General features: G+C 42.8%; 1 protein-coding gene across 3 annotated transcripts in view; it reads right to left on the bottom strand.

Moving 5' to 3' along the window:
• Positions 1-16999, bottom strand: part of LOC147121444 (1-phosphatidylinositol 4,5-bisphosphate phosphodiesterase beta-4-like) — a 911912-nt gene that overhangs the window by 243089 nt on the left and 651824 nt on the right. For all 3 annotated transcript variants that reach the window (XR_015077544.1, XM_085981700.1, XM_085981698.1), the window contains exons 19-24: positions 12397-12492; positions 12263-12283; positions 9718-9821; positions 7873-7908; positions 4741-4882; positions 2963-3047 (exon numbers count right to left, since the gene is read on the bottom strand). Coding sequence is in view for 2 of the 3 variants with exons in the window: in XM_085981700.1 (XP_085837826.1) it covers positions 2963-3047; positions 4741-4882; positions 7873-7908; positions 9718-9821; positions 12263-12283; positions 12397-12492 (484 nt within the window). In the remaining variant the exon portion in view is untranslated. The remainder of the gene's footprint in view (positions 1-2962; positions 3048-4740; positions 4883-7872; positions 7909-9717; positions 9822-12262; positions 12284-12396; positions 12493-16999) is intronic.

A 16999-nucleotide genomic window follows, 5' to 3' on the forward strand; every position in this document is an offset into this window, starting at 1 on the left:
AGCTTGCTGACATCTGCAAGTAATCCTAAGGCCTCAACGTGAAATTCCCATTTGCCAAATGACAGACGCCACAACTCCAGCAGTTGCCACCAGATTTTTTATGTACAACAAAGTGATGGCATTAAAACTATATACAAGACTTCGCACCCAAGTGACTACCTTTGTGATTAGTGGTGCTTTATTTTTCTCTTACGCGTACCCCTGTGGCTTCAGCAGATGTGGAGGCCCTTTGCTCACTTTGCTGCTGCTCCTGTCTCGACACCTTTGGCGGGCATCCTCTGGGGTGGCGAGCCTGTGAGGGCTTGCCAGCAGTCTGCTGTTCCTGCGGCTGTGCAGGGGTTGAGACTCCTATCTCACTTGGGTGTAGAATCTGGCAGGGCTTTGACCGAGGGCTCTGAAGTGGCATGGAAGTGAGAGCGCGTGGAGAGGAGCCCCTAGTTCCTTGAGGTCTGCCAGCAACCTCCCTCTCATGGGTCAGGTCCCCCTCAGTGCCTGCAAGTGGCTGGAGAGCACCTTGCTGCACATCAGGGGGGCCATGGGGACCCGTCTCTGCACTGGAAGTCCTGCTCAGAGGGACTTCCATGAAGGTCTGGTTTCGGTGCTCAATAGATGCCCATCGCTCCTCAAGAGATGTCATTCTATTCTGAGCACTCACCATGTTTTCGATACCCTGGCGACTAAGCTCCTCCATGGCCGTAGCCCTCCTCTCCTCAGCTGCAGCCCTCCTCTCCTCGGCCGCAGCCCTCCTCTCCTCGGCGGTAGCTAGCCTTACCACGGAGGTAGCCATCCTTTCCGTGGTGATGCTTTCATGCGCCAATGACTCCAATAAGGCTCTGCTCATGTTCGCGATGGACTCCTCCATTCGCTCCACACTCGCAGCGACCCTGGAGACAAAACCTGCCAGAGACTCCTGCATCTGTGCATGGAGATCCATCACCTCCTCTCTTGCGGATTGACCCAGAGGCATAGGGTCGACATGCAGCTGAGCTGAGCTGGCAGAGGCCTGCGCCCTCCGACGGGGACTCTCCACTGCTGTCCCTGTCTCCACAATCTGCTGATGCTCACTTGTGAGCTGTGAAACACCAGGTGACAACACTACTCTGTGTCCCGAAGGACCCCCCCGAGGCGTGAGTGTCTGCGCTGGTGCTGGGTGTGCTTACTTCTGCTGACGCTGTGCCCTCAGAAGCTGGAGCTTCCTCTGAGGAGTCTGGTTGCAAAGCCTCTTCCTCCTCGGCAGTGGGGACGGGGGCTCCGGATGGTCCTGTGGGGGAGTAAAGGAAAGAGTTAGAGATGTGAGCCAAGGTGACTTGCACATTGGATTTGGCATATGCTCATAAGTCCAAATGATGTAGCTGCAGAATCATATCAGTGACTCATGCTATGTCAATGAGAGAGATGGGAAACTATTCTGTCACCAGCTTGCAGGCTTGCTCCTGTCTCTCCTGCCCCAGCTTCCACAGGCACGTCAGCCCCAGCAATCTCCATCACAGCTTCCTCCCAGGGGCTCAGGTGGGCGATTGAGGGTGGTCCTCCTCCAGTCCTCGCACGCTCTCTCCTATTGTGAGCTCTCTTTTCCTGTAATGAGGAAGACAAGTGGAGTTTGAGTGAGAGTGCAGGAGTGAGTGTAGAGATTGCATAGCATAGATACTTAGAAGGAGACAAAGATGGTGTGAGGCTGCAAGACCAAGGGCCCTCCCTGTGTGTTGACAGTTGTGTTCCAAGCATCAGAGTGAGAGGCAGTGTGAGGGCTGCATGGTGGAATAGTTATGTGAAGGTGAGCATAGAGAGATAGGGAATAGGTAAGGGTGCATGGATGTGACTGTGAAGTGGGATGTGGAGGAAGAGATTGCTGAAGCTGAGTGCTGTTGGGGAAAGGCAATGGGGATCAGGTTGCGGGTGATGGAAACTTCATACTTACTTTTCCTGTACGGTGAAGGTCATGGAAGCGCTTCCTGCACTGTATCCAGGTCCGTCGGGTGACTCCCTGAGAGTTGACCTCTGCAGCCACCTCCATCCATGCAGCCCTGGTCTCTTTTGGAGGCCTCTTCCTCCCTGAGCTAGGGAAGAGGACCTCCCTGTGGGCCCTTACCCCATCCACCAATGTCTGGAGTGACGTCTCGTCAAATTTGGTGGCAGCTCGGCCTCTGCCGCTGACAGCAGCTGGTGCAGGCTCCTCTGCCATTCTGCAAGGCTGGCTGGGAAGCCTGCAGAGGTTGAAAAGCTTGTTGGACACTTTAAAAGCACCACGAATGATGACATCATACTTTGGGGCTTTCTGACTGGAAATGGACAATTAGCAAGGGTGCCCACACGCTGGAAATAAATTGGCCAATTGAGGGAAAATTGCATGCAGCTGGCTGACCCATTTAGATTCGGGTCGGAACTCGACATTCGGGGAACCCGACAATTCCCCGCACCTTCGGGAAAATCGGGGCCTACCACTCTGCTACCGTTCCCCGACTTACTCCTACCTTTTTAATATTCCCTCCCTCCCAATGCCACAATAGTTATCAGACCAAGAAAATAAGAACATGAACTGTTTCAAGGCCTTTGCTAATGCTGTGTTTATACTATCTAGCATGTGTATAGATTGACTGTCTTCTGACTTTTCCCTTCATCTCCATTGCATGGAAAATCACAGTATGGGGTCTAGTAAGAGAATCACTATGGTTTATCTCTCCATGGTACTGCATATTAGTGCACTTTAGAGTATTAATGTGTTGCTTTACTGAGCCGGTATTTTTATCTCCAGCATGCTTTATGTTGAATGTAGATAAAGAGTTGATTCTCATCCCTTAGGCATCATTAAATAAGCTGCAACAATCAACTGCAGTCATTGGAAGGCGGACAGGATGAAACAAAACATGAGCCAACACTTCAGTACTTGTCTCTTAGCCACTCAGATAGCTTGGCAGTAATTATCCCTAATGTATTGCTTCATTATAATCACCATAAAGGATACTTGACAAACTCTATCGCATGAGTCTTCAGATACCCTAGTCCAACCGATTCATTAAACGAAGACATGTTGTAGTGAATATTTCGCTCTGTGAAAATAAGAATTCATAAAGTTAGGTTAGGAATCAGGTATACCTAATTAAAAAATAATTAGAAAACACAGGCATGACTCTTCCTGTGGCCATGACCAGGAGCAGTGCTGTTGCTCATGGTAACATAATTTCTGCATTAGAGCTGGGCTTTGAAATTCCCCCCCCCCCCCCCTCACTTTAGCAGCCTCGATACTCACAGTGGATCACTATCTAAATTCGCTCTGCTGACTGTGTTAGCACTAGCACAGTGGCTAGTACTCTGCCAAAGAATTAGAGTAATTAAAATCACCAAAAACAAAACAAAAATTAGTCATCGGCATTTTGGGTGCTCCAGTTGTCCACTGCTTCCTATTGCAGGTGATAAATATTCCTACAACAATGCATATTTGGTAGACGTTTACATATGATCTATGCTGCCACAAAGGGTAAAGTGAAGGATTGCATGGCAGCAAATGTAACAGTCATACTACAAAGTATACATCAACTACAATCTGCCATGCAGCAAACAGCCGCAGTGGTTGGATTTTAGAACACCGTGAAAAGATTAAGAGGAAAAAATACCCCCCAAAAAAGGGATTTGTTGCTAACAATGGATAACAGATGTTATCTAATAACTATTTATTCAACACATTTGTGTTTGGGGATCACCTAAAAAACAGGATATTTTTTGCCTACTGTACTCCTTGTCATATTTTTACCCAGAGGAGTAAAGGAGAAACATGCACATTAAAAACTGGAGGGGTCGGAAGAGTTAAAAATGCTGAAATAAATCAAAAGACTGAAACTAAGATGTGTATAGAATGCGACATGGAGTAAGGAAACTGGTGTGTTTGCTGCCATCAAGTGGTGAGTGTACTCAAGTTATATTCAACACTGATATTCTTGACTAATCCTAATTTTTATATATAAGATAGTGGATATCCAGGCATTATTGTAAGCCAGAAACTTTATTGAGTAGCACTGCAACACACTAAGCCACTTTTCTGCCTGAGAGCTAAAACGCCTCCCATAACTTTCCATTTTGCTTCTCATCTTTCTTTTGGTCCTCAGCCCTAATTAGGAGCAGCCAAGATTATTCAGCAACAGCTGGGAACTGAATTTCCCAGTCTCAAATGCCTCCTGATTGGGATCAATGACTGAAACATTAACTTAGTGGCATAGTATCCTTCGCTGCAGCTAGTTGTTGATTTTTGGATACTAAGGGATATGGGGATTTTGCAGGAAGGTGGAGTTGAGGTAGAAGATCAGCCATGATCTTACTGAATGGAGGAGCAGGCTCGAGGGGCCGAATGGCCTACTCCTGCTCCTATTTCTTATGTTCTTACCTCTGGATTGGAAGGCTAAAACCCATCCAGCTCATGGCCATCATCATCAATGCATTTCCTTGTTCAATCCACTGAGAAGTCTACTGGAGCAATGGAAGAAGGGAAATCTTCCAACTTATGGGCAATATGTTTCTTGAAAATGACACCCATCTGCACACTCACTCTCAAGGAAAGCCCAAATTGATATTTAAGTTGAGACTGGTATTAAGTTCAAGTTGAGAATTCAACGTTCTATTTGGTGTTCTATTTGCAGACATGAAATCACGCTACTTTCATAATTGAAATGCATAACCTTATTCTAATAACTAAATATACATTTGTATCCACCTCCAATGTTATTGTGAAATTTTACAAAGTTTGTATACCTTCTGCTACCTGAAAGCCTTGAAACTTCACAGGCTGGGCATAGTTGACCATAGCAGACAGGTAAGGATGTATATTGGTGGTAGCACCAACATACGTATAGGATGATACCCATGCCTGCTCATCTTCTACAGTTATTGCCCCCTGTAAAAATGAAGAGAACATTTTGAGCATTGATTTGAATTACAATAGTATTACATATCAGTGAACAAAAAAAAATCACATTTTCCTTTCATGCTTAAGCTTATAGATAAATAATTACTGAGTACCAACGCTTTCATCTAAATATGCTGCAAAATGTACAAAAATATTTTGTCGTGGCAAGTTTATTGAGTGTTAATCTACAGTTGATTTTCACACAGTAAAGTTGTTAGTATGCATTACAATATAAAACATGTGAATTTCTATTTGATGATAAACAAGAATACATTACATTTTAACTTGACTTTAACAAGAACCATAAATGTAAATACACACCTGCACCACACTGTTGCAGTAGCACTTTGTTTTAATGTAAATGAACATTTTGACCAAATTTCTACCAAGAAAATGTGTTCTTTTTTATTTCTATCAAATATATTGTTTCATATCTCAATGATTATTGGATGTTTAAGGACAAAGTATGGAACAAGAAAAGGCCAGTGGAGCAAGCAGGTTTCTTCTACAGAAAATGTGTACTTTTCTCTATCGTGGACACTACCCAAGCCACTCAAATTTTAAAGGGAAGTGAGTAACAACAAATAGAACCACCAAAAGGACAACATTCTGTGAAATATACTTCTGAGCCCCAATTGGAATTAAGTAAAACTCCAAGTTATTATTCCAACCTTATGGGCTTCCCACTGACTCAGCTGGTTAAGGTAGATATTAGCTGAGCCATATAAACCAATGAGGTCCCAGAGGTCTGGATTTTCCTAGCAAAACCTGCCTGACTTCAGGTAGTACAGAGGCAGTTTGAAAAGGAAAATGAGGCAGGGAGGACTACTGTTGCATCACCTCCCCTGCCACCACCGCCAAGCACTTTCCTCCGCCCACCCCTGCAGGGAGGTAAGCTGGCGCCTCTTGACCACCAGGTTCCTGCTTCTTTTCACTGTCCAATGTCTCCTGCTTGAAGTCTGCATGTGACATCGGGTAAAGACTGGATTGGGCTTGGCGATGATATTCTTACCCCTTCCCCTCCCCCCAACAAAGAAAAAACAGCCCGCCAACACTCACTGCATATAAATGATAGTGGGCAGGAAGATCCCCGGAATCCAGATGATTTTCCTTCTTAATGCTGTTGCCACTGCTGACCTCAGAGACAACCAGAAGAGGGATGGCACTACACCCTGGGCGCAGTGTCATAATGCTGCTATGGCCATTGTTGGAGGGAGAGCGCCCAGTGTGGCCACCTCTTCCTCTCTTCAAGCCTCTTAACTGAACCACAGGTGCCTTGGCTCAAAGCAAGCTCTTCTGTGAGAATTAGTCTTCTCCTCATTTAAACTAGGCTCCTCCTCCTTGAGGGGCTGCAGCGGGTGTCCAATAGGAGCTCAACTGAATATTCCTTGGCAGCAGTGGCAGGCTCCCTTTGTGTAACAGAAATCCCACCCTGCATATTTGATGAAAAATGGGTGGCAGGGATGGGAGTGTGTGATCACAGTACAGTTTGTGCGATGGACAGAAGGCAGCAGACCCACCCTGGAGGAAAATCAAACCCTAATTCCTGATTCTGTGCAGAGTTAGCTTATTTCAACCAGAGGATGGCTGCAGATGGACTACAGTATCCCTAAGATAGGGACTGAAAAAATCAGTCAGGATTCCTGCTCCTTTTCATTGTCCAATGACTTCTGCTATAAGCGTTCATGTGAGGATATCGGGTAAAGACTGGATTATGGCTCGGCTATGATATTCACCCTGCACCGCACCCCCCACCCCAGTTGGACAAGCCTTTAGTTCCTGAATTTTTCATTCTGCCCTCCCTGTGGAGGAGGTGGTGACAGGCGTGGAGAAACACTTGCAAATAATCATAGTGGGAGCAGGTTCACCTAATCCTACCATTCACTGCTCTGCACAAAGCTGTACATTTATTTGTATTCAAATCTGCTGGCATGCTTCCTTAAAGAATGTGCTTACTATTTTGCTACAGATACGAGACAGAGGAAATCCTTCCACATGTCGAGTCACTAATCTTAGCTGTATTGCTACAAAGAGGCACTATACCAATCACATCACCACAGGGAGAGAGAGAGAGAAAATTGGAAGAATAATCAACCTAGGTCCTCTTGTGTATCTCCCAATGGTTGGTGACGCAATTACATTGGTGCAGGGCTGGAAAGAGCCATTACCTGCTTGGCCAGTAATGGTACATAGACTGTCAATGCAAATACCAACAAAAATATACAAAGAAAAAGGAAAATTACAAACAGCCAGATGCATGCATCATACAGCAGACTTTGAGGTCAGCTCAAGGATATACCCCACGGCATGTGGATTCAACTAAAAGAGAACCATATGTACCTCAGATGTCATGATATGTTTTAAGGAACTCTGTTTTGGCTTATTTAAATTATAGCAATTCTGGCTTAACAAGAATATGTAATATCTGAGGCAGTACACAAAAAATATAGTCCAGGTGTCTATATATATTTGAATTTGTACGGGCAATCTTAACATACTCAACAAATGATAATTTGTAGCTAGTATGCATTTATTTTAATTTTCTTTTTAATAACTTTCAAGAAATTTATAAAAAGGCCTTCTATCTCTATCTGCAATTCGTCAGAAAAACCTTCCGGCTTCAACTGAAAATGCAATTAGATTTGGTTGTCAGTTACAAAGGCAAACAGATGTTGACTGATTACACTTTTTGTTAACAGAGCTTTGCAGATGCAATGTGCCTATAGACAACATCATTTTTTTCTGCAAATAACCATCTGTAAAATACTTAATTTCAGGAGATAAGCAAAAGATGTGTTGGCCATGTCAATGGTGTGGGTGAGGACACGACAAGACTGCATTGACAAGAGTATAAATGATTGCTCTGCAATGATATCCTTCTACTTCTAGTGTACTGTATAGAGTAAAAACAAATGATAGAGAAATTGATTTAGTGAACAAAATACTAAACTTTCACAAGACCATCAAACAGAGCTCACCTTTTTGTTATTTTCCTGTTCAGCATCTTCGATTACCTACAAAAATACAGTCATTATTTTTCACTTATCTCATACCAAGAGCTTAGCATTCATAATAGATTTAGATTATCTTAAACTCATTATCAAATCTTACTTGTGGCTCTGGAGATGCGTGCAGAGAAACTGGTTTGTATGCAATATATATCACAGGGTAAAAATCTCAAACAAAAAATAAATATTCTGAGAGGAATAGAAAGTTCCTATTCAAATCTAATTCTAAATATAATCATATATATTGAGAGTAAAGTTTAACCCTAACCCTGGTTGCATGATTAAAATTTAAATCTTGACCTAAACAAAACAACATCCTGTACCATGAGTTTTCACTTATATTATTACTGTCTTTTCTTTTGATTATTTCTTTTTGTTAATTTGTATTTTGCTTTTTCCTCATTACAGTGATTTTTTAATATTGGTTACGCTGATTGTTAGAAAACATTACTATGGTAATACTGCCTCCTTTGGTTCCATAGGAAATATTGCTACCTCTCTGCAGGGTCAAAATTTATCTGTACGCTTTTGTTTTTAGCAAACTGGTTAACTTGTGTCTTCAAATTTCTGTGTGCACTATTTTAACAACATGTCCCCAACTTTACTCACCATGCTTGGCAAGGTTCTGGCATAAAATACTGCAAATTTTTTGGGTTGATTCTGGGGCTGGACCTGATTCTGCCAAATTGCTGCTCCATACTGACTGTGTTTGTAGTTCCCTACCCCATCTGAGGGCTTCCGAGTGTATGCTTGCCAAGGCTGCTTGGAGCTCACTACAATATATTAAAATGAATAATAATGGCATTGGGAGTTCCCAAATCTCATAACCTGTGCTCCCACTGCACCAAGGATAACTTTGAATGAAATAAATGAGGTGTACCTATTGCTAGTATCAGCTGATATTGGTGAAAGGGTTTTGCTTTGGAACCTGAAGAAATGTTCAAGAGTGATTGCTGAAGTTGCAGAAGAACTATTAAAATACTTAATAACAACAGAAAATGCTGGAAAAACTCAGCAGGTCAGGCAACATCCGTGGACAGAAATTTGAGTTGATGTTTCGGGTCGAACCCTTCTTCAAAACTGGAAAGAAAAGATAGATCGGAGGCAGGGCTTTCTTTTTTGCCTTGCACCTAGATTGAACTGGATTTGCCTCTGATAGCCTGAGGGTTTTTGAGACCACTGGAACATTTCTGCAAACCACCTACTGTAAGAAGCTCTGAGTACCAGGTATAAAAGAAAGACTGGCGTTTATAAAATACCTTTCATAACCTAAGGACATCCCAAAATGCTTTCCAGCCAAAGAAGTACTTTTTTTAAGTGCTGTCACTGCTGTAATGTAGGAAACACAGCAGCCAATTTGGGCACAGCAAGCTCCCACAAACAGCAATGACCAGATCATCTGTTTTAGGTATTTTTTCCACCAAATTATCTAACACTGTTGTGCAATGATGTTGAACATCACCAGACAAGAATTAGAATAAAATATTTATTTTTACAGTACATGTTCAAGTCACACCGTAGTCCAAAGTTACTGACAGGTATATTACTGAAGTCTGACAAGCTCAGTTAAATATCAGAATAGCATCAGTGATCTAATTTTCTCTGGTAACACACTGATTAACAAGTTTGGGTAAAACTACCTTGAGCACCATGTTAAAGTAATTGTTAAAAGAGTTAACAATTGCATTAAGATACTATATGAAGACATTTTATGGAAACATGTTAAACCTGCATGCGTTCAATAGCACTAAAATATTAGAATGTACGGCAACAGAGACAATATTAAACTTTCACATTTAGAAATAAGGCACCAACCTTCTTCACACTATTGACATGTGCTTCTTTCTCCTGACTAATGTTATCTACAGAAAGTTCACTGTTGAATTTCAGCTCAGGATGAGCCTCCTCATCTTGGTCAACTACACGTGGAACAAACACCATTATTGTTCATATCAAATGAATTGCAAAACTATTGCAAGACGAGTGACTTTGAAAGTAATTTTAATTTATAACACACCACACCAAAAAAAAGTGTTTGTATCAGCACACGGCAGATTACAATGATGTTGTTTGTGGTATACGTATGCTGTACATTATTCCCCCACTGTTTTTTAAATAGTGGTCTTGACTGTCTCAGTAAATATCTTACCGCTTCAACATCTTCAGAAATAAACAACTGCAGGCCGTTTTGCTTATTTATTACCTAGTCAAAGACCAAAGGCCTTAAACTTAGTAAAATCAGGAACTGTGCAAAAGGGCATGCTGGAGCTAAGAGGCTAAGGGCTATATTTTCCTCTGTTTAAAAAAAACAGGAGAAAGACCCCTTTTCCTTCACAATTTTCAACCCAGTAATGAAGGGCCAGGAGCGCATGGTATTGAAACATGTAAATCCGGAGAATGGAACTTTGTTGGTGGGAACAAAAAAATTTGCAGCTAATCAAAACACTAGTAATAATGATCATTTAATGCTTCTGTGGAAGCTAATGCACCATGAAACATGAAACTTATTTCTTCCAGATGCAGAGTGCACAAAATGTGCACAGCATTGCAGGACAAAAATGGGAGAAAAGCCCAATCTTCACACAAGGCCATTGCTGTAATGGAGAACTATAAGCACATTTTTAGTGAGCAGAGGATAGCCAAATGTAAAAAGGAGGCAACCAGCATAGCAATTTGACACAAAAAAAGCTGCAGAGTGTCAATTACTCGGAGGAGCTGTCATTAGATCTGGAAGAGGTTGCTCGATTCTAAAAAAAGAACACAATGGCAAGGCATAAGGATCACTGTAAAGTAGTAGCAATAGAAATCCCCAAAGCAGCACTAACCACAGCTAAATATGAGAGTTAGCACTCTCTACTTACTTTAAATCTTTTTTTTTGTTCCTTTCTATGTTTTTATAAAAGTTATCAAAGGAAAATATGGCCCTAGGTAATTTAATTTTCCATTGGCAATGCCAGATGCATCTCCTTTTGTATAGAGAAACTTCGTAGAGTCAGTCACATAGGCCTTTCCATTGAATCCACTTATATGTAAAGTAAAGTAATGAAGGTCAACGTGATGATAGTATCTGCAAAATCAGACAGATTGCGGCTCAGTGTATAGAGACACTAGAGTCGATGTTGAACAATTTGTTAGCTTTGAGGTTGTTGAGGCAATAAAAGGCATTGAGGCACTTTCTTTAACATGTTCTTTACCTGTCAATGTAGATTTAGAACAATATATATAGTAAGTTATTTTAGGGTGTGTTATAAAATAGTTACTGAATAGCACAACGTTTTGTGACTTTAAGCACCCAAGAAAAGGATGAAGTGCAGCTACTCGGTCAAAAATCGTTGTACTGCTTGATGATATGTTCAGTTAGCTCAGTAAAATAAAACTGTTTGAACAAGCATGCAATTTTATTAGTCTGTTAAAAGATTCAGATAACAGAATTTCTTAAAAAGAACACGTCCTCGTAAAATCTTGATAGTGCAATTATTTCCTATCCCGACACCCTCTAACATGCAGAGGATTTAACTTCCCAGCAGCCACAGTGGTACAGTAGTTCAAGACTGACACACTGTGGTAGATTTAGTGCAATATCGTTGAAGGTACTTGAGATTTTAAAGGGGTTGGTGATTCACTCATTTTTTTTACCTGTGTTAATTGCCATGATAACTTCAATATGAAAATAGCGGATTCTATTTCACTTGAATTAGCTAATTTAAGTGAAGAACAATTATGAATAAATAAGTTTGTCATTTTGTCTTGTAAGCCCAATTATATTGGTCACATGCTATGCCCACATTCTGCAGTTTTGATGCACCAACTTATTAAATAAAAGTGACTTCAGAATGGTTGGATAATTTTAGTTCCATATATAAGAGCTTTGTCCGCATGTATATAGTAAACCCAGCCTAAATTCTCATTAGGATTCACTGCACAAGTGCTGCAACAGTAACATGGTGCAGTTAGATTAATCAATTAGAATTAAGAGCGTGTAGCAGAGAAAACAAGTCAGAGAGAGAGTTTAGAATCCAGATTTAAAAAAATTAAACTGATGTTAAAATGCCAAATAAATTAGGTCGGTTTTGGTTTTGATCTATTGTGCAATTGAAGTTCTGTTACATTAGTAGATTATCTTTGCCTGTTTTTGTAGTCTTCTTTCTCTCTGACAGTATAGGCTTGGTAACATGCTTTCTCCATAGTCACTGAAATAACTTGCATGAATTTCAGGCTTGGTAAATCAGAGTCAGTTAAGTGCACTAACTATGATGTGTGACTTTCAACAAGATTGCAAAGATACCCCCAAGACTATTAGAAGATAGGAATAAACCAGTTTTTATTAGACCAATTATTTATCCACAGCTACTTTTCTTACCAGATATCGGAGATAGGTCAGCTAGAAATGTAGGACAAGAAAAAATTACAACCATTTAAACTAAACTGTTAATTGTTCTTATGGACAATAATTTTTTATATATAATCAATGCCAACTTTCTGAAACACAGTTACCATTTTCTGTTTCTTCCTCATTTTCATCTTCTAACATACTAGCTGGACTGGATGCTTCTCCACCTTCCATTAGTCTTTTAAAAGTTTCAAGTTGTTCTAAAAATGAAATTGATTCATAAAATGTTAGCACAATGGTTAACCGATAGACTGGCAAGTATACTTTTAGGAATATTCATCTTTCACTGAATCTTTTGAAAGTTTAGATTACAGTGGCTTCCTGTACTGTTGTACTACCATTGGTGGCTGTGCCTCAGCTGCATAGGCCCTAAGGTGTGGAATTCCCTCCCTATACCTCTCCGCCTCTCAACCTCACTCTCCTCCTTTAAGATGTTCATAAGAACATAAGAACATAAGAAATAGGAGCAGGAGTAGGCCAATCGGCCCCTCGAGCCTGCTCCGCCATTCAATAAGATCATGGCTGATCTGATCCTAACCTCAAATCTACTTTCACTCTCCATCCCAGCCGAACCCATGTGATCTCCAGGGAGAGGCGAAAAACCAGATAAAAAACCCAATGTGCCAATTTGGGAGAAAAAATCTGGGAAATTCCTCTCCGACCCATCTAGGCGATTGAAACTTGTCCAGGAGATCACTCTGTCCCTGTATTTCCTACAGTACTTACCTTCTGTAAGAGGTGATCTCCACCCCAGCCAGGAACAGGCCCAATTTACTCTTGAAGGACTCCTAGCTGGCAGCCTGTTCCCGAGGTCTCCACTAATCCCTGTGAATAGAACCATCTCCTGAAATCTAACACAGAATTAGAACACAAGAAGTAGGAGCAGGACCAGGCTACACGGCCCCTGGGCCCGCTCCGCCACCCACAGGGCCATGACCGATCCAAACCTAGCCTCATGTCCGATTTACTGCCCGCTCCCCGTAACCCCTAATTCCCCTTACTTCTAGGAAACTGTCTATTTCTGTTTTAAATTTATTTAATGATGTAGCTTCCTTAAATCCTACCCCTTTGACCAAGCTTTTGGTAAACTGTTCTAATATCACTTTATGTGGCTGCTGTCAATTTCTGTTTTATAATCGCTCATGAAGTGCCTTGGGATGTTTTACTACGTTAAAGGTGCTATATAAATGCAAGTTTGGAAAAGTTCCCCAAGGTTCTTTCTGCTACACTGTTAATTGATTTAAAACGTGCATGACAACGTGAATACTTGTCAGTGAAACAAAGCAAATAAAGTATCAACAACAACATCTTGCACCTTTAACATCCCAAGGCACTCTACAAAGGAGCTTGGGGGGAGGGCTAGTGAAGGTGACTGAAGGCGGGGTTGAAGAGGTAGGTGTTGAGGAGGTACCTGAAAGTGCGGAGAGATGCAGCAAGAGGGAAGGCTCATAATTGCAAACAAAGGGTACATAAGCAATCAAGTCATATCACATCTGTTAGTTCCGTTCTTATTTTATTATGTGGCTATTATACTGCACCTTTGGCACAAATACCACAAGACGACTTTCAGCTTGTCTGTGTCAAAAGTAAAGTGCGGCTCTGTTATAGTGGTCTGCTATGAGTGTTAGGTCCGTGGTTCAGTGGATAAAGAATTACACGGATGCTGTACATAACAAACAACAGGTCTTTACTGGAGGAGGGTCATCTCTAGACTGGAGTACAGAGGCATGCGCACAGCTTATATACCGGTGTGGTTACTGCCGGTACTACAGTATACAGGAGCTGTAAAAAGTAGTTCTGACTTAAAGCACATACACTACAATTCCTCCCTTTTTAGATTAATAATACCCCCTTAATATTCAAATAACAATTACATTTTTACATGTACATTCAATAACAAAAAGTCCATTTATAGATTCAGTCTTTGGGGCGGCTTCCTGACCCTTTCGGGATAGCGCCTTTCCGGAGGTTCTTGTTCTTGGTGCAGAGGCGATTCTGACCCCTTTTCATCGGGTAGTTCATCGGGTTCCACTGCTACTGGGTCTGAAGTAGATGCTACCGGTATGTCGGGTTCATCCCCAGGTACTCGAGACATGGGGTTGACGCCTTCCTGTGACGCTAAGATCTGATCGACGTGGCGTCTCACAATGTTCTCCCCGACATCCACTGTGCACATTAATGGCCCCTGCCTTGTACATATCGTTCCGGGTTGCCACTTCTCTGTTCGATAGTCACGGGCCAAGACTGGTTGCCCTACATTGAAGTTCCTTGTCGGCTTCTCATTGATGTGCTGGAATTGTTTGTCCTCAACATTTCTTCGCACATTTGGTCTGAGCAAGTCCAGACGAGATCTCAACCTTCGGTTAAAGAACATCATGGCTGGGGTCTGGTTGGTAACTGCATGTGTCGTGTTTCGGTAGGCTAATAAGAAATTGTCCATCTTATGCTGTAGTGGAATTTCCTCGTCGCACATGGCCTTTATCGCCTTCTTAAAGGTTTGTACGAACCTCTCAGCCAATCCATTGGTGGCTGGATGATACGGGGCGGATGTGTAATGCCTTACCCCATTCCTTTTCATGAATTTTTGGAACTCGTCGGACACAAACTGTGGTCCATTATCAGAGCAGATCTGCTCTGGCAAACCGTTTCTGGCAAATATGGTCCGTAGGACTGCAATCATTTTCTCTGTAGTGGTTGAAGACATCTTTATCACCTCAGGCCACTTTGAATGAGCATCCACTGCTATTAAGAACATTGAGTCCATGAATGGACCAGCGAAATCAATGTGCACCCGTTGCCATGGAGAGGAGGGCCACTCCCATGGGTGTAGAGGGGCATGTGGTGGTGCATTTTGGACCTTCTGGCATCCTAAGCAGCTCTTAGTTAGGTCTTCGATTTGTTGATCGATTCCCGGCCACCACACATAAGCCCTAGCAAGGCTTTTCATTTTCACTCCCCCCAAATGACCTTCATGTAGCTCCTTTAGCACTCTCTCCCTTAACTTGGGTGGAATCACCACTCTGGATCCACACATCACTGTCCCCTGGCATACTGACAGCTGTTCTCTTCTGGATGAGAATGCTGGCAACAGTGAGTCGCCATGTGTTGGCCGTCCCCTCACCGTCAATTCATATATCCGTGACAGCATCGGATCATTGCGGGTCTCCTTCTCTATATCCGCGTTTGTTACTGGCAATCGTTCAATTATTGACGAATAAAATATCTCGATAGGGTCCACTGCTGGTGCTTCCTCCACAGTAGGCAGTGGCAGGCGCGATAGCCCATCAGCGTTCCCATGCTGTTTCGTGCCTTTATATTCTATTTCATATTGATTCGCCCCTAGAAACAGGGACCATCTTTGTAACTGCTGTGCAGTCATTACTGGCACGCCCTTCTTAGGATTAAAGATGGAGACAAGTGGTTGGTGGTCAGTCAGCAAGGTGAACTTCTGCCCATGCAGATAATGGTTGAATTTATTTTACTCCCCATGCTAGGCTGAGGGCCTCCCTGTCAATCTGGGTGTAGTTGCACTCGGCTGACGTTAGTGACCGAGACGCAAAGGCCACTGGCCTCTCCAACCCGTCTGGGAATTTGTGCGACAGCACCGCTCCAATGCCGTAGGGTGATGCATCACATGCCAAACGAATTGGTAGTGCTGGGTTGAAATGGGCCAACACCTCTTTTGATGTGATCAATTCTTTACACTTCTGGAAAGCTCGTCTACGTTCGTCATCCCACTTCCATGGTACCCCTGTTTGCAGTAGGGTGTTCAGCGGGTGTAGTACCGTAGACAAATTTGGTAAGAATTTGTGGTAATAGTTTACCAGCCTGAGGAATGACCTCAGTTGTGACACATTTTCCGGTGCTGGAGCCTTGACTACTGCCTCAATCTTGTCAGGGGACTTATGTAACCCCTCTTCATCGATGACGTGGCTGCAATACGATATCTGTTTCTGGAAAAACTCGCACTTGTGGCGATTAGCTCGTAGCCCATATTCCTTTAATCTGGCGAGCACCTTCTCCAAGTTAGCGAGGTGATCACCGTCATTTTCGCCCGTGACCAAGATGTCGTCCAAATAACACTGGGTCCCTGGAATCCCTTGCCGGACCTGATCCATCGCCCTTTGCCAGATAGCCGGAGCCGAGGCTACTCCAAACACCAGCCGGTTGTATTGATAGAGACCTTTATGGGTGTTGATCGTAAGGTAATGTTTTGAAGCTTCTTCTACCTCCATTTGCAAGTACGCCTGGGCTAGATCCATTTTGGTGAAGCGTTTACCACCAGATAGCGAGGCGAAAATATCCTCAATTCGTGGAAGCGGATATTGCACCGTGTGAAGGACTGGGTTCACTGTCACCTTAAAATCCCCACAGATGCGGACCTTCTTTGGTTCCCCAGGCGTATTACTCAACGACCTCTTCATTACAGGGATGATGGGTGTAGCCCACTCGCTCCAGTCCACTTTGGACAGTACTCCTGAACGTTCCAACCCTTCCAGCTCTGCTTCAACCGCTGGTCTGATCGCATAAAGCACTGGTCTGGCCTTCAGAAAGTTTGGGCTTGCATTATCCTCTATTTTGATTGTTGCTGTTATTCCTTTTAGTGTTCCTAGTCCCTCCTGGAACACTTCTTTTGCGTCAGTTAGCATTTTTGACAGTCGTCCAGGTGTGACGTCGTCATCCTTTTTGGCCTCCACCTTCAGTGCC

This window comes from Somniosus microcephalus, chromosome 3 (genome assembly GCF_052327205.1).
Source record: "Somniosus microcephalus isolate GS21.2 chromosome 3, FLI_Smic_1.0, whole genome shotgun sequence".
NCBI lineage: Eukaryota > Metazoa > Chordata > Chondrichthyes > Squaliformes > Somniosidae > Somniosus > Somniosus microcephalus.